This window comes from Mastacembelus armatus, chromosome 21, assembly GCF_900324485.2.
Source record: "Mastacembelus armatus chromosome 21, fMasArm1.2, whole genome shotgun sequence".
NCBI classification, from domain to species: Eukaryota; Metazoa; Chordata; class Actinopteri; order Synbranchiformes; family Mastacembelidae; genus Mastacembelus; species Mastacembelus armatus.
The window spans coordinates 10976523-10999383 of NC_046653.1; the positions used below are offsets into that span (position 1 = coordinate 10976523).

Below are 22861 nucleotides of genomic sequence, written 5' to 3' on the forward strand. Positions count from 1 at the left end.
TCGAGGTCCACTGTCCTGCTTCTTTTCATTTATCTGAAAACTACTGTCCCACTAGAGGCCGCTACTCACGTGACGAAAACGTTTTAATATCACGTGCTCGTTTAACCGCTAAATTTGGATTTTGTTTTGTTGCCATGGTGAACAGAACCGAGCTCAGCTGGCTGGAGCTGAGTTAACCGAACGTAAAAAAGGAGCGTAGTGTCGGAAACGTGAGGAGTGAATTTTCAAAACAATGTGCCGCAGTTACTGCGCCCAGAACAAATGAGCTTATATTTATATACGAAACTTTTAATGTGAAAGTTTCAGCCGGAGGTTTCTTTTACTTTGTGTTCGCCTGACACTATTGTTAGCTAGCTAAAGGTGTTAATCATTTGTGGATGCACAGCTGCGGTAAAGATGGACTACAGGTTTAACGACACTAACGTAGCTGATATCGTGGAGAAGCTAAAGCAAAAATATCTGGAGAGGAGGAAACAGGTTTGAGTTTAATGACAACTTAAAGTCGTAGCTAACGTTAACGAGACACCCACCCCACGGTAACACTGTTAACATGCTGAAGCGGTGCGTGTCTATCAGTGGTCCAACGTGACTGCTGTGACCAAAAGTAACGTTAGTTAACGCTAATGCTAACCTAGTGTAATGCTAACGCTACTTACATGGTCGAGATAATTTGCGCTCTCTATTGAAACATATCTAGTGTTAAATAAAAGCATCGCACCAGACTTCAGTACAGCAAACGTCTCTGCTGTGTTGCAGTACAGACCGTTAGCTAATGCTAAAGTGTTTGTAGTTACGTTACTACTCGCTCATCGTCACTTAGCCAAATGTTGACGCTGCTCTCTGGACGCCTGAACTAACGTAATAATAATGTCTTGCAACTTTGGTTTCAGTTCTGTTAGCTGTTCTTATAGACATGACAGAAAAGTCAGCCTTTAATGACATAGCTTTATATATCACCTCTGAAAGGAGCTATCAGTCGGACATGGTTGTAATTGATCAAGTCGCAGGTACTTTGTCCTAAAACACGTTGTCTTGTTTTTCAGATGCCACCTTCAGGTGACATTACCTCAGGAACCAGTGACGGTGGGTGAACAGGGACGATTCTAGGATCAGACTTTTAGGGGCAGGGGAATGACATTTATACAGGACCTTATGCCCATTGCCTGCAATCAAATAGCAAGCTTAACACCCAGTCACAGATTCTGTGATCTAATAAGAGGAATCAATTAATCCATATTGACAATATCATTCTAAGTATTTTTAAGAGGTGGGTTTCTATTGGCAATGCAGTCATGCTGACTTTCTCACCTGAATCTGGTTGTTTTCTTTGAGGAAAAAAAAAAACATAGCCTATATCCAGCTATTGCTATTTCATCATCCGTTACACTAAAATAATAAAGCACATCAGTTTGCTCACTACATGGCAGGTGTGCAGCTAAGTCGACCAATTACCCCAGTGTTCACATTCAGAACAGCGTCTGCATTTGCTAACATCAGCTTTTCATCTTAAGCTGTTGGGGATTGTAGTCTCTACCATGAAATTCATCAGTACCTACTTCTTCTTCTACTTTGCTTTTATGTGTGTGACAGATTACAAAACAAGTTAGCATGTTTGCAAAATCTAATGCCAGAAAAGTAATGAAATTAATGTCCATAGTTACTGTGTTGATAAAACATTCTCTTGTTTCCTTGTACTTTTGCCTACTCTATTCACTTCACAATCGTCTTTTCTTTTATAAGCAGAACAAAGGCTCATTTTGGCCCACAGATCAAATCGGCCAAGCGGAGAGCTGAAATGCTACAGCAAGGCATTACATGAGCTGTTCAAAGCAGTTACCAATCATCCTGCACAGTAAGTCTTATGTCCTAACTTTTACAAATACAGTTAGACAGGTTTGTGTGATTACTGTTATGTCTTTTCTAAGGTTTGGAGGTGATCATAGTCTGCATGGCAGTAATGAGGATATGAATGGGGACTCTATAGCTGCTCCACTTCAGAACTCTCATATGCTGTTCACAGAAACAGGTGTGTATATGTGTCCGAGCAATATATCAGTCATCAGTACTTTCTGGTTTAGAGTATGGTTCTCACAGTGTAGTCTTAGGATTATGTTTTTCTTTGCATACACAGAGACTGCAGAGGAAATGAGCTAATTATGCATCTGTTCTGTATTGCATGAAAGTAATATTGTTGCATGTGATCCCTGAAAAATAAACTTAATAAAATAAACACTTTCTTGTTATTGGTGGATGTTCTGACATTACCTAAAAATTTCTGTTATAAATACAGCTGGTGATTGGGCTTTACGTAATCTCTGTTTGTCTAGATGTGACCCTGCCTTCCTGTCTGGACGGTAGCCCTGGGTCTTGTGAAAGCGAAGCAGAGAAAGAGTTGGAGTGGGCTCCCCATCTCCCAGAATCGTGCCGCTCCTCTTCTTTAGTACTAACAAAGGTTTATCATGAGATGATGACAATTTACAGACAGCTAAAGGTGAGAGAGCAGAACTGCTGCAATGACAGTTGTCAGTAAAACAAAAAGACCCTGTGTACAGTTCTATATTGTCATTAGATGACAATTTATAGATGTGTGAACATTATGATACAAGGTTCTCTCTGTGTTAGTTTGTATGTTCTCCATACAGGTGTTTTGTAATTATGAGGAGTAGTTTGTAATTTTAGAGTTGTGCATTAGTTTAGGTTATAGATAGAATGGTTTACTATATATATGTATATGTTACTTATGTGTAGTATAGTGAAACTGATGTGTGTGTATATACAGGAAGAGCGACAAAGCCAGCATAAATGGGAGCTGGAGCTGCATGAGCGGGAAAGGAAGCTAAAACAACAGGAAGATGCTTTCGGGAGGATAACTGGGTTGGAGGAGATGCTCCATGCTCGCATGCTGGCTTTAGAGGAGGTCAGACATGCTTATTTGCGTACTCTATGTAATCTGTGGTATCACATGAATATCTTCAATAACGGTCTGCACTGAACCTCAGCTAAATTAGTTTTTTTATAAGCAGCATTACAAGAATATGGAATAAATGAATACATGCTCTTTTTTTTTTTTAAGTGAATTAATTTCAACTACATTTTCAGAAAGCCTTTGAAATGTCAGTCCAATCTGCATTTACAGTGGGTACGGAAAGTATTCAGACCCCTTTAAATTTTTCACTCTTTGTGTCATTGCAGCCATTTGCCAAAATCAAAAAAGTTCATTTTATTTCTCATTAATGTACACTCAGCACCCCATCTTGACAGAAAAAACCAGAAATGTAGAAATTTTTGCAAATTTATTAAAAAAGAAAAACTGAAATATCACATGGTCATAAGTATTCAGACCCTTTGCAGTGACACTCATATTTAACTCACATGCTGTCCATTTCTTCTGATCCTCCTTGAGATGGTTCTGCTCCTTCATTGGAGTCCAGCTGTGTTTAATTATATAAACTGATTGGACTTGATTAGGAAAGGCACACACCTGTCTATATAAGACCTTACAGCTCACAGTGCATGTCAGAGCAAATGAGAATCATGAGGTCGAAGGAACTGCCCAAGGAGCTCAGAGACAGAATTGTGGCAAGGCACAGATCTGGCCAAGGTTACAAAAGAATTTCTGCAGCACTCAAGGTTCCTAAGAGCACAGTGGCCTCCATAATCCTCAAATGGAGAAAGTTTGGGACGACCTGAACTCTTCCTAGACCTGGCCGTCCAGCCAAACTGAGCAATCGTGGGAGAAGAGCCTTGGTGAGAGAGGTAAAGAAGAACCCAAAGATCACTGTGGCTGAGCTCCAGAGATGCAGTAGGGAGATGGGAGAAAGTTCCACAAAGTCAACTTTCACTGCAGCCCTCCACCAGTCGGGGCTTTATGGCAGAGTGGCCCGACGGAAGCATCTCCTCAGTGCAAGACATATGAAAGCCCGCATAGAGTTTGCCAAAAAACACATGAAGGACTCCCAGACTATGAGGAATAAGATTCTCTGGTCTGATGAGACCAAGATTGAACTTTTTGGCCTTAATTCTAAGCAGTATGTGTGGAGAAAACCAGGCACTGCTCATCACCTGCCCAATACAATCCCTACAGTGAAACATGGTGATGGGAGCATCATGTTGTGGGGGTGTTTTTCAGCTGCAGGGACAGGACGACTGGTTGCAATTGAAGGAAAGATGAATGCGGCCAAGTACAGAGATATCCTGGAAGAAAACCTCTTCCAGAGTGCTCAGGACCTCAGACTGGGCCGAAGGTTCACCTTTCAACAGGACAATGACCCTAAGCACACAGCTAAAATAACAAAGGAGTGGCATCGGAACAACTCTGTGACCGTTCTTGACTGGTCCAGCCAGAGTCCTGACCTAAACCCAATTGAGCATCTCTGGAGAGACCTGAAAATGGCTGTCCACCAACGTTCACCATCCAACCTGACAGAACTGGAGAGGATCTGCAAGGAAGAATGGCAGAGGATCCCCAAATCCAGGTGTGAAAAACTTGTTGCATCATTCCCAAGAAGACTCATGGCTGTACTAGCTCAAAAGGGTGCTTCTACTCAATACTGAGCACAGGGTCTGAATACTTATGACCATGAGATATTTCAGTTTTTCTTTTTTAATAAATTTGCAAAAATTTCTACATTTCTGTTTTTTTCTGTCAAGATGGGGTGCTGAGTGTACATTAATGAGAAATAAAATGAACTTTTTTGATTTTGGCAAATGGCTGCAATGACACAAAGAGTGAAAAATTTAAAGGGGTCTGAATACTTTCCGTACCCACTGTAAGCCTGTGATGCTACCCAAATCAAATAATCAGGCCAATTAAACTAATCAAGTTAACTACGTTTCTCTCCTTTTTAAAGGACATCCAGTCATATCTGAGATTAATGGCACACTCGCTTTCATAAATTTTTTTTAATAGCAAAATTAATTCATAACACCCTTCAGTATGTGTTAATTTGTATGTATGTGTTACCAGAAACACCAGCAGCAGCTGAGCCACCTGCAGGATCTTCTTCGAGAGAGGAGCAAAGAGAACAAGAGGCTCAAAAACAGCTTTGACACCATTAAGGAGCTAAATGACAACATGAAGAAACAGGTTAGAAGTGTTGACATACAAACAATCTTTTTCTGCTTGCATTTCATTCATCTTGGTAAATGATTATCTAATGACAGCTATATTTTTGTGTTCTTGTTGGCATCTGAATGGTCTGAAAATGATGTACAATATTCTAACATTATTTTACCACAAGACCTAGGACAAAATGTTTAGGGAAATTGAATTGGTTAAAAGCTTTACTTTTGTTATCTGTCTAAACTTTGGAGCTCAATTTGTAAAATCCTAGTGGTCCGAACATTCAGTGCAAGTGTGTTTTGTTTATAATCAGTTTAAAAATCAAATGCTAAAATGAAAACTCACTGATCAAATCTTCATTTCATCATGGCTAAAAGTCAAGCAGGCTCATACCAAGCAATTACTGCCATAGGCCACAAGAGGGCACTACAACATAATTATCTTGCATTTTGAAACTGCAAAGATAACATTGATATATCTCTGTTGGCAGCTAGGTTTTGTTGCTGTTGAATGAAACTCTGCTTCAAAAGCAAGACTCAAAGAAAAACCTGCATATAAGAAAACACTTTTTTTTTCTATTGGTGTTGCATAAAAGTTTCACACTTAGTGTTTTTTACATCAACAGCTGAATGAGCTCAGTGAACAGAATGAGAAGTTGGAGAGTCAGTCTAAGAGGTTGCAGGCTCGTCTTGAGAACCTACAGGTAATAACACAAAAATTAATATTCTTCATGTTTTATAATAACTGGAGTTACGGAAGTTTTATATAGAATTATTCTAAGAATCAGCATTTAGTGTGCTACAATAGTCTTAAACCTTTTTATCTTGTCGCTGGGAAATTATTGAACGTAAACATGTTTTTTTTTACCTGATAGGTTAGAGAAAACATATTTTTTCACAACTACATTCACTAAGTAACTGGCTTTTCAGAGGAAATATGAACACAGCACAGCATCAAAAGGCAGTCAGAAAGGGAGTGTGAAGAGCCTCGAGCCTATAAAACTATTCAAAAAGGAGACAACTGCTGCTTCTGCAAAACCTCACAAAAAGGTACTTCAACAAATCTGTGTGTTTGTTTTACAGTTGTACAAGTACTACAATGGCAGCCCTTTTTCTATTTTTCTGTTCATCGAAAAAACACACTACACATTCTTTAGTAGAAACGTGGACACACTCTTTTACACATCCAGGCTGGAAATGCTAAAAACACTCCACAAACCACACACTCATGCCAGCTGGCATTATAAATCAATTTGTGAGTTTATGTTATGTTGCTGTTGGTGATGATGAGTATACTTAGCATGGTGTAGTTGCACTTGTCATTTAAAGGATGAACTTTTATCTTTCTCTATTCAGAGAACATAGACTGAGCCAAACTATGATTCCATTACCATACATTTCCATACTTTAACATATTTAGGCTCCCCACTGAAATCACAGTCTTGTTGCAATGTTAACTTTTCCAAATGTTACAGTTTTAATATTTAGTCATGTTTCTTGAAATCTTAACTTCTTTGTCTTTCATACCAAGATGTGAACACAGTAGCTGTTACAGGTCTAATAAAAAATTAACTGCAGTCACTAGTTTGTATAGGCTTTGCAATGTTGTTGGTAATTTTACCTTCTTTCTCTCAGGGTAGCTACAGTCCCACCTCATTAAAGCTCCTGGCTCTTCTATTGGACTGGGTACTTGATGGACAGACGTTTTCATCAGTAGTTGGAAATGAAGTGAAAAGTGTAGGCCAGTGTCTGCCTGTGGAGGTTGTGCTCAGCGAGAGATGTCTCAAGGTAGCATGTTCACTACAACTTCTTTGGAATTTCTTGTAACTGTATTTTAAGTCAAAGATGCCGACAATCAAAGTTATAAATCTTTGATTTCGTAGGTGCTGCCGTTATTAGCAGATCAGCTTCATCACACTCCTTTATCAGAACCAGAGGTCCTCCTAAACCTCCTTCGCCTCATTCACTGGGCTTTGAGGCAAATGGACAATAATACTCAGGTAAAGGTAATTAATGGAGTAGACAACAATAAATAAATAAAAGATTTCACTTTCTTTTTTTTTTTTTTTTGACTTTTACCATCTGGATTTTAGAATGCATGCAAATAGAAATTGAGGTAATCAGAGTAGTGTTTGTGTGATGTTCAGTTAATGTCCCTGTTAACTTGACAGTCGTTTCTTTTGTAGTGATGGCGTGCCAGAAAGTTATCTCTGGGGCAGATGGTATCAGGTGATCTATAGTTCTGTCTGAGATCACTGTGCCAAAATTTAAGCACAGTCTTACACTATTCTATTTCATGAGACCTTCTGATCTCCAACACGTCTGCCAGAGGGTGCGTCAATTAGAAATAGAGCCAATTTATCCTTGAAAAAATAGTTTTTCAGCAGCATCCACTTTCTTTGTTAATAGGTTATATAGGCTGTCAGAAATAACAACACGGAGGTATGAGCTTACATTCTACAACAAAACACTGTTAATTTCCATCAACAAACAGCCTCACATCAGAGAAGTACTGTACACGTCCACTTCAGGAAGGGGATATCCACTTTATTGCTACATCTTCCATCTCGGGCTTTAATGTTTTGAAGTCCTGTCAAGTTTCTTTTGGAGTTCAATTCAGAAGCGTGGTTATCTGAAGTCCTCTGCATGTCTCTGTGTGTTGAACAGAATCTAGACATTAGAACAGGCTGTCCCTGTTTTGTGGTTTAGATAAGGATGTGTGTCACAAGCCCCTCAAGGGCCTCACATAACAAATATTTTTTGTCAGCTGTTTCTTGTTGAAGGGGAGATGGGTGAGAGGACAATTTTATTCTCATTGTCCAAACTTCTATTCCTCCCCACCCATAGCCGCCAAGTCTCTACCCATATCCTCTGGTTTCTATGCTGTGGTCCTCTTCTCCACTCTGCTGCAGGGAGCTTTGTCTCTCCATGTTTGTTAGGCAGACTGTGTCATATCTGCACAGTGACAGTCCTGATGTTCCACTGGAATCACATGATTCCTTATTGTTACAGTATGTGCTCACTTTAAAGGCAAAATCATTCACTATTGTACCAGAATACATAAATGGAAGAAGGAAGATTAAAAAATCTGGTGGTCCTTACAAAGCCTTTAGGGAGAGGAAATAATGGGTGGAGAGGGATGTAGAGACTTTGAAAACCACCAGCATTTCATTGCTTTGAAAATGCATAAATCTTAGAAATTAGGCTTCCTGTCCCTGTATTTTTTTAACCCATAGTTTGACAAAGATCATTGTATATATGATTCCTGTTTTTGATAGTAATAAGCAGTTACTGACTGCAGCCAAGTTGTGTATTCTATGCAATAGCCGAGGTGTGCATGTGTATTTTTGGACAGCATGTATCGCTATCTGCCACTCTGCGGCGGATAGGAGAGGAAGTGTCAAAGCCTGCATCCCGGTCAACAGTTCAGCAGTTTGAAAATCCAGACCTGCCTAAGTCCTGCAGTGAGTCAGCTGGATCATTCAGGAGTTGGCCCCTTTACCGGAGTCCTTGTCCTCAGACACGTATCCTCTCCACCCTCATCATCCTCCGCACCGTCACACAAGGTATGATTACTGAACACACATGTACATACAGTATCTTTGATGTAATGTTTGGAAATTTTCGAACCATTTCCTGTTCAGTTAATTAACCAATAGTTCAGTCCTAAATCATGCTATTGTCTGTTGACAACTGTTATACTAAAATAAAATTAACTTAATAAATAGTAATAACGGTTACAAATTCTTTTTATTACAGCTTTAAATATAGATTCTCTATCTTACATATGCAGTTTCAAATAGATATTTGTATATCTGACATTTTTGAAAATCACCTCCCACTCGTGTGGGATATTGATGAAATATTTTGGGAAACGGGTGCCTTTTAAGAATTGTCTCCTATTTTGATTAGACTAAACACATGTAGTAATTACTAACTGAAATTAAGGGAAGTCTTGCAAACATTAGAAGCAAGCACACAGCAAAGACCCCATATTGAATGACAGAGATTTTTGAGAATATCTAGTAACTACATTCATAACATAATTGTATGTATTTGGAGTTCTTTTCCAAACAAGTGACAAAAGTATTGGGGAAAAACACTATGCTGCACTGCAGGTCAGAATGTTGTAGATAGGAACATTATTAACCTGCTTAACATACGCATCTTACTGATGTTATCAAGAGCATGTTAGGAGCATTACAGACGCTGCCATACCACTTCCACAATGACTAGTAACATGATCAGAAACAAATTTTGGATCTCTGCTTTTGTCTGTGTTAAAATATTTTCTCTACAAAGACCATCAGCCTCACAAAACCACTGGCATGGCTTTAGTCTGGTTCTGATACACATATTTCAAAAGGGCATGAAGCTTTTAGCTGCATCCAATTTTTGCTCCCTTGCCTCCCACACTATAAATCTAAGGGAATGTAGTGGATGCAGTCTACATATGCTGACAACCTTTCCTCTGAACTGACCTTCCATCTGCTCATAATGCTCGAAGGCTCCTTCACTATGTCTCTATATAGACTCTTTTCTGTCAATCTGCTTACCAGGTTTGCTTTCTCCCCTTGTCTATACTGGCATTTAACCAGATTTAGTGTAATGGAGAGATGCTTCTTCCCCCTCATATCTGCTAGGATTTTAGACTTAGTCCAAAATATAATAGGAGGCTTTTATCCTATGTCAGGTTGTATAAATCCAGCACTTTTGGACATTGTAATTTCTTTTCTTAGAACTTCAGATATTCTTACAATTATCTGAGGTATTCACACAGCATGTTACAATTCAAAAAGCATGATGGATTTTGGACTGGAGAAGTGGGCTGCAGAAAAATGGCAGGTATTTGAACCAAAATATGGGGCAGTCTGAGAAAGTCAGGTGGAAGATGGCTTTCTGAAAAAGTAAAAAAATAAGAACACACTGTAGAGTACAAAGGTGAGATTTGTCACTAGTTATTTTCAATATAAAGTTACATGGTTTACAGTATGTTACATCATTATCCTAATGTTTTATGACTTCACTGAAAGGCAGAAATACTAATGAATGTCAATGGGTTAAACAGTCACTTTAAAACACAATCAAGTATCTCTGTATGTATGGCATATATGTCTCTCAGCTGATGTAGTTGCCCAGGCTCTGGACAACCTCCACACTGAGCTCATGACTGTGGAGAGCCGAGGCCTGTTCATCCACCATGGAGGACTGTGTGTGCTACTGTCAGTGTTACAGGCCGGCCGTGGAGGTCTACACCGGCCTATAGACATCCTTATGCAGCTTATTGAGCCTTCTCGTAAGTAGACCACCATCACCTCAATCAATCTAATGGTTTTTGCTTTGTCAGTTAGTCATCTTACTTCAGTATTTGTGGGACTAAGAGTATTTACCATGATTATTTTGGTCAAGATAATTGCACCATGATCCTTAAACTATTAAATAAAGATAAATTTGGAAAAGGATACAGCTACAAACCTAAAAGTAAGAGAAATTAACTGTTACTAACAAGCTGTTACCGACATAATCTGAGCAGATCTCAACACTGCTATAGCCACGTTTTGGTGAATTAACATTAATGGAGGAGATAAAAGGAGTAGTCTTGTTCAACCTGCCCTGAGACCTAACTTGTGACTTGAAAGTCTGTATTATTATTGGCTGTATTTACAAACACTGTCACCAATTTATACCAGCTTCTTCTGCAATATCGTTTCATATCATACCTACATAAAAATGTGTGAAAACTAATGGTTTGCTCTCCTAAATCCAGCACTGGTCATGCATTAGCTTAGGAAGTTGTGGGCACGAAACCTTAGACCTCCACCGCCTTCTGGCTCTGACGGCAGTGGAAAGGGAGGACAAAACAGCTGCAGTGTGTTTTCATGGAAGGGCGAGTTTGGCAGGGTTATGAGCCATGTCATTTAAGACTGCTGTATGCTAATACACAGCAGAACCACATGCTAGAGGTGACTGGGGCCAGAACTGCGTCTGTGTCTGTCTGTGTGTGTGCGCTTGCACAGTTGTGTGTTTCAGGGGGACTGCGACTCTAGCATGACTTGCTAATTAATGTGTTTTTACAAGCAGTAATGAGAGGAGACAGGAACAGGATGAGGAAGAGGGGAAGCGAGGCTAACACCTGAAGTTCACCAATAAAACAAAACAAAAGCTCCGATTGTACAGAAAACACACATCCAGTATAGGATGTCTGTGGTCACAGGTACATAGGACTTGTGGCTATCACACGAACACAGTTGACCACCTCTTCACATGCAACATACTTAGTAACATACTTAGTGTGTTTCTGGATTTGACCGATATGTGGTAAACAGTGGGCACAATAATGCTTTCCATGCACGCCACAGTCACGGAATGTTTTAATGGCTGTTTAAGACCTGATCACTTGAGACATGGACTTTGCACCCTCATTCCTTACTGAATGATGTGTCTCACAGCACCTATTGTATGTTGTATGCTTTTAGACATATGAAGAATGTGTTTATGTTGGTCTCCATCTGTATCTATGTTCAGCTGCAGGTACATCATTTGTTTGGCCAATATCAGCAGATATTACACAAAATATTTTCCATGTGCTGATATTAAAAGAACCTAAATGAAAAACAAAATGTACAGAAACTATTTAGCGTGTCAGTAACCTGACTTATCTTTAGTGGTTTTATAATCTTGAGGGGGCGGTGATGTTATCGTTGGAAAAAGACTGACCAAACTATCGTTTCCTGCTTTATCCCGCTCATGTTATCAGATTCTACCTATCTTATCCTTTATTATCTGAACTTGATCCTATTCTTCCTCGTCCAATCCTCTACTGTGATTTGATGCCAGTAAAACCTCTGTACCAGCCAAAAAAAAAGTCCCTCAGTGGCTGAGATTGTATTCCCTTGCCCTTGTGCATGGTTTAAAACAGTGGATTTTTATTTTTTTTTAAGGAACTGGAATGTGACTTTAGCAGTAACAAATGTTTACAAGGAACCAACTAATTTTGGGACTTCATAGGGTCGACATTTGCTGTTATTAATCTAAAAAAAAAAAAATCACATCTGTGTGGACTGCTATTGTACTTTTTCTGTTTCATGTCTCCGTGTGTGAGGTTTTGGTTTGATGAAGGGAAGGTCACAGTTAACTCTGACAAGATGGAAGCTCTTCCAAATATGATCATCATCATAATCTATGATCATCATAGAATCTCTACAACCAGCATGTTGCAGCATCCATTTCTCACTAAGTTTGATAAAGTGTGTTCATGATTTGTTTGCATGTCCATGTAGTTTTAATTTCTATACAAACCTAAAACGTATGGCACAATGAAGTTAACTTCTCTTCATATGTTTTGGCATTGGAAAAAAATGTGTTCAACGTAGAAATTGTTTTGATATCCTGATTTCTTTGCTTGTGTGCTCGTAGGCTACCTAAATCCCTTTTTGGTGGCGTGTAGCTGTGAGGGGTTTTTCCGAACAGCCTCCCAGCTTCTTAAACACCCTCGTCTGGAGCTCCCATCACTGGAGAAGTTCTCCATGCTTCTGCAGAAGCTCTCCAGCATCAGGTAAAAACAGGGATCTCCATGCTGAGAGTTTCACACACTGAACAAGGTTTAATATATGACAGTGTAGTGAATACTAAGCCATAAGCCATATGCTTATGCAGTTACTTCTGTCTGTGCAGACCTGTGACGGTGAAAAATACAGCACACATATAAACCAAAACAAACAAAGTACAGCACCAGACATAACAAAGCACAAGCAGTATCAGACATAAATACTTAACATCCTCATATGCTAATTAGCACTGACCACAATGTACAGCTGACACTGATGGAAATGTCATTAGTTTTGTAGATATGTTGTCATAAACTAAAATATTGGGCCTAGAGAAATATTGACCGGATTTGTGGCACTAGATAAACAATTAGATGGTTAAGGTTCTTCCATTTAATCTTGAAGCAAATGAATGGCCATGTGTTTTCCCTGGAGCCATGCGTTTAGCATTGCGAAAAAAATCTACAAATAAATACTGTTCTAGTGCTCTCCTACACTTAATCATCTTACCACTGCTCAGATCTTTTTGTGACACCTGTTGGGGATCGTCCACTGTACAATTAGAAGCAGCTAAAACCAGTTTGGCATTGGACGACATTTTCATTGTTTAAACTTTGTCCAAAATTCTGGTCCTATGTTTGATCTTGCATGTACAGTCAGATCAAATCAACATCTTCCCCTTTTTCAAACTTTATTTTGCATCTGAAGAGGTTTTGTTATGTGTATTTATTGGACCTAATTTCTTGTATGTTTGCTAGCCTAGTCAAATGGTCAAGTGTTTCTGAATACATTGGTTTGATCTTTACGACCAAGACTGACAACTTCTATTGATAAGGTCCAACTTATTTCTGTTCAGACAAGAACAGTTTACCTATCCAAATGCATAAATACTGCTGGTTAGTACACTGGTGTAGTAGTAGCCAAGAGTAGTTGACTCTCGAGAAAAGGTTTTTTTGAATGTCTGACAAGTGGTTGTCTCGTTTTTATCTTATTTTGTCCAGGAAGAACCATCGTCTGTTTGAGCTGTCCTCTCTCCACCTACAGTTACAAGAGCTTTATCACAAAACCAACCACACACGCACGTTCCTCTGCCTCAATCTCAGGTCCATCCTCCACAACCTTAAATAACACATATACATTCATTCACAAATGTTCCAACTTATGTTGGATTCAAGGTCTCCTTAAAAAGTCAGGCTTTTCCACAAAAATAACCCGTATTTCACTACTCCAGAAATAATCTACTCAGTTCTATCCTGTGCTACCTCAAATTACTTATTCAGACGCATTATTTTAGAGTAATACATTTTTTAATTTGTTTGACAGAAGTACTTCTTCAGCAGTGATATAGATTTTGTGGTCCTTTTGTTTTTGTGTCTCTCTCATTTACTTTTCTCTGTGGTGTAAAATGAGTGGCATGTTTTCCAGTGGACTAAATGGACTCTGTGACTGTGAAGTTTTTTAATGGCAATAAACAAAAAGAACTGAAGAACATTAAGACTGGACTGCATATGAAATGCTGGAATGCACATGTTTTGCATAAGTGTGTCTTATTTGTTTGTTCCAGAGCATGGGTGGGTTGATGGGAATAATGGTCTCAGTATGGGTTTCACTGGTGGAGTTCTGTGGGCTGATTGACAACCTTGGAGGCACTGGAACAGTTGCAGCTCATTTAAGAAGTACTCATTGAAACCTACTCGGAAATGCTTTGGTCATCTGGATTTGAACTGGGTGTACCCATTTATTTATTTTCTTTTATGGGCACTCGAGTGTCTGAATTCCTAAATTAACTGCATTTTTTGTTAGTTTGCAAAACTGCTGTTCAGGTCAGGGTACAAAGCTAAGTTTAATAAAAAGTTAAATATTGTGTCCTTAGGTTACATATTTATGTTTATTGTCGAATGTTGACTGCAGTGTATTGGTGCACTGCATAAACTGAACTCATGAGTCTCATGGAGATGCATCATCTCATTTTAGAGGATTCTGACAAGTCATTACATTTAACTGCAGGGTAGGACACACAAAACAATAGAAAACATCGAAGTAAATAAAATCAGTAACTGTAATTATATTAATTTATAATCAAAAGTGAAAATTAGAAGCTCATTGGCTTAAAATAAAGACCAAACAAAGAAAAAGACAAATCTTTATATGTTTTTAATATTTTTAAGTAACTTGTCTCTCTCGTGGTTGATTTGGGGCCACAAATCTGTTTATTATAATTTTTTTGAATCATTCAATTAACTAATATTTCTGTTTAACAGTTTTGTGTGCATGTGCACATGCATTTATTGCTAAATTGAAGTAAAATGTGAGATAAAATTGAAAGCAGTTTTGTTTTAAGTTGATGCTGTAGTGTGACACTGTTTAACCTTGAGGCTTTAAACCACTTCTGTTAGAGCAAGAACAAAGATGTTTAAAACAAGATGTGCTGCCACAATAAATGTAATCTATTTAAAATGTTTGAAGCAGGTGAATTATTTCCATTAGTGATCAAGGACACTTGGAAATTGTTTGCATCTGCCCCATACATTACAGGTACTAATAGTTCCACTGGTGGGAAACAGGACACATGATGCTATTGTACAAAAATGTAAAAATGAGCATTGTTGTACAGGCAAACCATCATGGAAAGGATCAAGTATGAAAGTTGGACAAATTTACAACACTATGAATCCTTTAAACAATTCCAGTACTCCTCTTAGCTGTCTTTGTTTTGATCTGTTTGGAGGACTCTGTATTATACAGGCCATGTTGGTGCTGAACTAGGCTCTAGCTTATTGTTTTCTATTTAATGAAGCAGTTTTATTACCCCAAATTACTTTGGTTTCTAACAGATTCGGTTATTACATGGCAGGCACCAGAACACATGTAAGAACAATGTTAAATATTCTGTTTATATACAAAGTGAATGGAAAACAATTTACTTTTAGTGTCATGTTAAAAATTATTGCACTGTTGTAAATAAGTAGTAAATCTCCACTAATGAGCTGCACTGAAACTAAATTACCACTTCACAGATATAGAAATGAGAAGGTGGACACCCTTCACATCTGCTTGTAGCCACAAGCAGAGGAGGTGGTGTTAGTCAGATTTTGCTAAGGCATTTACATTTCTTCCTTTGTGAATTTTGTTGCATCTGGATGATATGACAGTCTTTATAATCAACAGTGTAACAAATTTTGTAAGGAGCAACTGTAGACACTCACTCATTTTGTGGCAGCCATTTTTCACCAGGTAACCCACATTACATGTCCTGGGTTCACTGCTGGACCATGACCTCCAGGACAGTCTTCAGTCAAAGGAAAACATCTTTAATAAGTTTAAACTTTTTTAAAGCTACTGGTAGTTTCAACTGTAGAGTCAGGTCAGCTCAGCTCATTGCTACTTCTACCTCATTTGTTGCTTTGACTGTCTAACTTGGAACTGTGAGCAGAGTGTAAGCAAACAACAGTCTGGAGTCTGGAAATAGCTGGAGAATTTACCATCTTAACAAATAGATCTAATAACATCACATAATCCAGTCTTCTTGTAATGAACACTTAAGTCCAGGACATACAGTAAAACCGTGTTCACCCAGCAGCACATTGATTCAGGTACAGATTTGTCTACACTTCCCCTTATAAATCACGATTCCTTTGCATGCGAGTCCCAGCCTAGCACTGTTTAAAGATGACCTGATGATATACTGTGGTTTTAATCCCTGCAGGTGGAAAAATAGTCTGAATGCATGTCAGTTACAAAGATTTTACATTTCATTTAGAAACACCTCTCAGCATGATGCAGTCACCACCACCACTAGTAATCACATGTAAAATAAATATTTTGGATTTGATCAAAAAATGTATATATGTGAGGAGTCATTTGAGATTTTAACTATATTTGGTCTTTGTCAGCAAATGGAATTTGTTGCCAGTGGACGTGGTTGAAGGTGATAACTTTTCAAATTACGTTCAGATTTGACAGGTCTCAACTTTATACCCAGTTTTTGCAAAACATTAACTTTTAATTATTAAGTGTTTTAGTTTATTCATCCTGACAAACCTTCACCATAACCTTAAGCAAATCTTTTCTCTGTGGACATTGTAAAAGGTAGAATTTTTAAAACATTGGCTTTAAAGATTTAAAAAAAAAAAAAAAACTATTAAATGTGGGGATTTGCTGAGTTGTGCACTATTGATTTTTTTTTTTTTTGTGTGTGTGTGTCCTTGTACTGTAAGTTTGAATAAACCAGGGGTAATTTAACATTTCTCTAACAAAAATTGTATGTTATAAGCTTGCAGGAGGCTTGCAGAGCTGTTGAACAACCAAATGTCATTATGAAGTGGTCACTGGGTGTAGAGAAAGTGTCACACTTTGACCAAATTACAGCAAACTGCCTGTCTGAGACTCTAAGCTGATGACTTGAAACAGTGTATTTTGAAACACACTGAGCGAGTAGAGATGGAGGATTTTATGTATTTTTTATTTTTAAAGCTTGGCAGGATTTATATGTTTTGTAATCCACATGAAATCAAGCTGAAGGAATTTAATTATTGCATATATATACTGTCAGTGGTCGATTTATTTAGTTTCATGACTTCAGTTAAGTCTGGTTTGTTCTGCAGTCAGCATACCAGGGTCTGCTCTGTGCTCCCTAACATGCTGAACTCTGCCAATCTGCCCTGCACAGCATCACGTACACAGCTTCATACTGATCTTGATTTATGTTTGAGGTTTTTTCAGTGGACCAAAGATTTGGAAAATTACTCTAAAGAGTTGCCCTGTTCTGGTCTGGCTGGTAAACCTCATTAAAATGTTATTTGGTAGGTGGGAGGAGGCTAGCAGGAGGAAACATTAGCGGTTCCACTTCAGCGCAACCATAAAGTGGAGTCAATCAGCAATTTCATGTGGCTGACCACCAAATGTATATTGTTACCACCAGTCGCAATATGCAGAAATACACAGTAAGCAAATGTAGGTTGTGGTAATATACCTGGCTGAAAATGAGGTTGCATTTTAAGGAGCTATGAGTGGAAGCAGCTGTTAGGGGTTGGACCATTCTTCAAATTCTAGTTGCTTTTCACTTCTTTGCTTCTATCATTAAAAAGGTACTGTTTTCTAGTATTAAATGTTATAACTGAATAATGTTTTAATTAATAATGTCATAATAATATTTAATGCATTTGAGGCAGGTTCTGTTTTTTTGTATTGAGGCCTAAATCTTGGCTGAGATTTTCCTTATATGTGTCTCTCATTCATCTCTGTCTGTCTGACTTTACAACATACTAAATGTAATTGCCCCAAAATGCAGCAAAATTATTTTTCAAAAATATCAACTTGTGCAAGCAGACGTGACATGTTCCTTTTCAAACATTTTCTTTATAATTCTCTAGTTTTCTTCTTAGTGAACAGTCTTAACTGATTCTAGCAAAAAGGGAAATTTCTTGCAAAGATATTTCTGTTTTTTTATGATTTTGAGAAATTCAATTTATTTATTTATTTTTTGCTTTGCATCTGAAAGTTGGATTAGAATATCCAAACCGGTGCATTTAGTGCTGAGTGAGACTGAGCATAACTTTATTTTAGCTTAGCACTAGGCACATAGAGAAATGGCTAATCTGTCTATCAAAGTCATCTACCTACATCTCTAAGGTCCACCATTTAACATGATACTGTGCATTACTTATTACTTTGACTCTTTGTGGCTGATTACTATCCCCATATTTAAAGATAATGCTGTAAATGAAGGTGCACTGCTAATAATGAACAAGCTCATCTTAAACTCGAGACAGACAAAAGTTTTGCTGCGAACAAGTCAGTGAAAATACACCTGATATAGTTCTGGCCACAATTTGTACTTCAGTTGTTTGTGGGTGGCTGGCAGGGAGGTGCGTGTGCATACAGTCGTGTTGCAGATAGGGAGAGGTTTAATAAGTCTTATGCTTGGCACTCCTTGCCCTGAAGAGGTTCAGTGTAGCTTCATCCTCGTCATTTAAAATCAAGCCAAGCCAAGCATGTAACATACAACAACAGGCCCTGAAGATACACACGTGTGTCCCTACTCACAATGCACAGGGTTCTCCGAGTGCAATGGTTATTTTTGGGCAATTCTGATAGTTTGAAACATGATGAGAGAAAGGCCTCAGTGTTGAACTGATGCCCCACAGCAGCATCACTGGCATTTACCACTGCCAGACAGACGTTCTATGAATCAGACTTAAGATCCCCAGCCAGCACACACACCTAATCGTTTAGCTAAGGTCTTGGGAATCTTGGCACAAACACACACTCACACATGCTGAAAGCCTGATGAAAGAGAGGTGTGCAGAAGTGACAACTGTAGTGCCTTATGTCATGCTGGTGGAGTAAAAAGCTTTTTAGAATAAAAAGATGAGTGGGTGCAATACAAATAAAAACTCCCCCATGTTGAGAAAGCTGTTTTGTGTTAATGCAGGTCAGGTTGCATCATTTACTAATCCTATAAAATAAGATTATGATGCAGAAATAAAGTATTTAAAAATACTTTGCCAACAGTGAATAATAATAAAAGCACTATTTATATATAAACCATCCAAATAATGCTATACAATAAGGAGAAATAAGTTATGTTTAATTTAAAAAGTAGAGGTGGTTTGGCTTCTTGACTTGTAGTAGCAAGCCAGTGGAAAAGATGAAAGTGCATTTGAGGGCGAGAACTGATGCCTGAATGAAATTATAGTCTACTAATCTTGTTCTACAATCTTTTTCCTATGAAATCGTCTTTCATTTGATGAAGCATCTAGTTAATGTCACATTTAATGACCTATAATTAACTGTTGGAGTTTTGAATGAACTGGAAAACATTGTGATTAGTGATTTTCCATTTGGTGTTTCTAAGCCATTAACCAATCCCTGTCAGTGTGTGCTGTAGGCTGACAAATAACAGTCTGGACTGGACCACTATGAGATCATTTACTACGCTGTATACCTCCAACAGGATTATGGAGCATGTATGATCAGTACTGATGACTGAATAGAAAGACTTTAAAGATAAAAAGAGGTTATTTTTGTTAAGGGTCAAATATACCAAATATATCTTAATTATTTTTATAAGTGACTAAAATTTGAGCGGACACTCCGATTTTCATATTTTGTTGACCTTGACATTTTTGCTTTTGTATTTAAAATTATTGTATGGATTTCCAATAAATTTGGTAGAGACATTTGCATCAGGGTGAAGTTATTCTAGTATTACCTGACTTTTTGTCTGGCCATCATGAGGTCAAGAAATACATCGGCTGAAGTACAAATACCTGTAAAGCTCATGGTACTGTATTTAGCCTCAAGCTGTGTTTTCTGTCTAGTGCAAATTAGTAAAAGTATAGCAGCACAAAATATACAACATAACTGCATCAAAGCCAAGTCCATAAACATGTACTGAAAAAATAAAAGTCAAATTCTATTACCAAAGCCATTTTTTAAAGCCATCTTTATTAAAGTATACATTATGTACAATAATAAGTTATATATACAGTTATACTTTGTTTCTGTGATGTGTTTGTTAATGGTTCACTATACTGCATGTGCTACTGAGGTACTGTGAATAATCCATGTTTGGCTTCAATATAGCATCCTATTGGCATAATATATGTTAGACAAGATTTTATCTGTGTCCCTTTGAGTTCAGTTCAATCCAGCAACTAGATTATTTACAAAAGTTCAACAGCATAAAACATCATTGCTATACCTGTTTTGGAGTGAACTGGATTTAATGAAGATAACCTTGCTCTGAGAATGCACAATGTTTAATTTGAGCTTTTTTTTATTCACCTTTACATCTTAAAAGAAGAGAAAATATGAATAGATGCTTCATAAACATGCACAGGAATTAATTTAAAGTCCCGGAGTCCAGCCCCTGAGTTTGCAAAGTAAAATAGGATTAGAAACAGAAGTTCCAGCAGGTGATATGATTCAGATTCTGATAAGCATTTCATCACAAAATTTAACCTGATGCTTATCAGAGCCACCCTCAGTCTCTGTACAAAGAACACTTAAGTGGCTTTGGCTGCTTTTCAGAAGTGGACATCACTCACAACTACATATTGTTCTCATTTGCTATGTTGGAGCCACAGGGGAGACGGGAGCTTAAATCCTGTCTGAGCATGACTGAGCCAACCCCAAAAAACTGAGCAAGATCAGACGTTATAGGACGACCATAGAGCTACTTCCACCACGGCCGGCTGCATTCTTGCACCACTCACAGTGTGGCAATCCTGGGGGCAGTTAGTCATGCCTCTGCCCTGGCATCTCTCTTGTTAATGCATGCTTTTACAACTTTTCCACTGGCCTTCCAGTGGTTAAGTGGCCCTAAATGCTTAATTGGGTGGTGGAAATCACAGGCACTTTGCACCCGTTCTGTAAACCACATCACTTCTCAGCCCATTAGGGGTCCGGAGAGCCACACGCCAAATAATTAGGGCTGGCGGCAGCACTAGACCGCAGCACTCGGGCGAAAGGGGAGCAAGAGGGGAGAGGAAAGATTATGAGCGGGGAGGTCACAGGGAGGGTCACTGCTAAGGAAGCAGTTGCGGAGATTGTTGGTCTGTATTAAAGTAGTGAAAAGTGGATTTACACTTCTCTGTGTTTAGGCAGAGAACGCAGGGTATGGGAAATAAAAACACATATTCTAAGTGATTAATAAGGCCCAGTGACAAAATCAACCCAAAATTGACATTAAAAAGCAATTTTAGTTAAAATGTTCAAATTAAAAACACCAACTTTCTTTTTGCAATTCTTTAAAAACAAAAATACTGTTGGGTGTTATATCTGCTGTTGTGTTTCCTGGTGACATCATGAATCAGGCACAGGGGTGTTCACAGATGTCCAAAGTTCACAAGCCCTGTTTAACAGATGAAAGCTGATGTTTGAGCTTTTCCAGCCAGGCATTGCATTTAAAGCAGGGAGCTTGTATCAGCAGTCTTTCCTGGAAGCTGACAGAATAGCCGAAGGCACAGTCATGAATGTTGACTGATGCTGCAGTCAGATCAGGTCGTTCCTTTATATAGACAAAAATATCTCACTATGTCAACAGTGAGATGAAGCAGAAAGTTCAATGAGAGGGCACTAGTTTAAAATCTGTTATAACTCTCTTATACCTGTGTGTCTACAAGAAAGACACTTAATTGGAACTTCTGCACGCCATTGTATCTTGTATGTGAATTGTTAAACTGCTTTCAAAGTTTGAGTAAGAAAAAGATCATAAAGGCTGTTATTATGTTGCGTCCAGCGCACAGTTAATCCAGCTTTTTTTTTTTCTGCAAAAAATTCTTTAGAGTCTGAGAAAGACAATAAACTAATCGAATAGAAAGCATCTCAGATTATTTTATTCTTTCAATAAGAAAATAACTGAACTAGTAATCCAGCAAATAATTTTAGTTAATGGGCTCTGATTTTTGCCTTTCTCACAGTCTGGAGCCAGTTGGGAAGACAAAATTAAGGTCATACAAACCATTTCTAGCTTCTTGATAGAGAAAACCCATGACGGGATAAAAAGATCGTGCCTGAGAAGGTCCACTGACATTCTTCATGTGATAGGGATAATGTGTATGCTGTATATGTTCTGTCCTCTTTGTCAGAGCAGTATCTGTCCCTGCATACATGTATACTGTTAGGCATTCGAGTTTCTGCGCCACCAAATATTTAGACGCTGGCGCAGCGCTGGGAGGGAGATGGGCATGGGGATGGGCAGACCAACTGGCTGTGAAAACTGTTGATGCCCTGTCGTCCAGCTGCCATCTCACTGCTGCCCAGCACGTCTGAGCAGAGCGACTCCACGGCATCGAGCCTCTCTATCTGCACCAGGCGGGTCAGTAGGTCGGGGATGCTGTAGCCCGCTGTGCTGACCCTCTCAAAGAGCTGCAGGCCATCGCTCATTCCACCGATCTCGTCGCGTTTCAGGCCAAAGCTCTCAGCCAGGTGCCTCCAGGTCTTCACCACAGCTGCGTCGCTGCTGTAGGAGGAGCTCAGCATGCGACTGGCCTTCTCCAAACAGTCGAAGGGAAGCTCTGTGGGGCTCAGGCCTGGACAGGGACAAAAGTAGCATGTTTAATGTTAACAGAAGGAAGTCTCTGCAGTCCTTACAAATGAATTTAATTTCTGGATAAATGTAAATAGCTTTCTTTTCAAGTTTGGTCATTTTTAGTCATTTCGTCTTATCATTTGTCTACTTACAGAAAAATAAGTTACTGCAGTGAGATTATGGCTTATTTCAGATGTAATTTCACATCCTGAAGAAA

General features: G+C 38.6%; 2 protein-coding genes across 3 annotated transcripts in view; one reads left to right on the forward strand and one right to left on the reverse strand.

The window, feature by feature from the left end:
* The first annotated feature begins 228 nt into the window (after window positions 1–228).
* ccdc138 (coiled-coil domain containing 138) lies at window positions 229–14099 on the forward strand. Its single transcript, XM_026294520.1, has 15 exons — window positions 229–477; window positions 1044–1083; window positions 1744–1852; window positions 1926–2026; window positions 2328–2491; window positions 2780–2917; window positions 4967–5086; window positions 5688–5765; window positions 5992–6111; window positions 6697–6849; window positions 6945–7061; window positions 8417–8627; window positions 10184–10357; window positions 12478–12616; window positions 13610–14099. Exons 1-15 carry the CDS (start codon window positions 397–399, stop codon window positions 13734–13736), a joined length of 1872 nt encoding a protein of 623 aa, XP_026150305.1. The 5' UTR covers window positions 229–396; the 3' UTR covers window positions 13737–14099.
* A 5939-nt stretch (window positions 14100–20038) lies between these two features.
* The window catches only part of edar (ectodysplasin A receptor), a 32917-nt gene continuing 30094 nt past the window's right edge, over window positions 20039–22861 (reverse strand). For both annotated transcript variants that reach the window (XM_026296533.2, XM_026296534.2), the window contains exon 12: window positions 20039–22645. In XM_026296533.2, coding sequence (XP_026152318.1) covers window positions 22266–22645 — 380 coding nt within the window. In that variant the 3' untranslated portion in view covers window positions 20039–22265. The remainder of the gene's footprint in view (window positions 22646–22861) is intronic.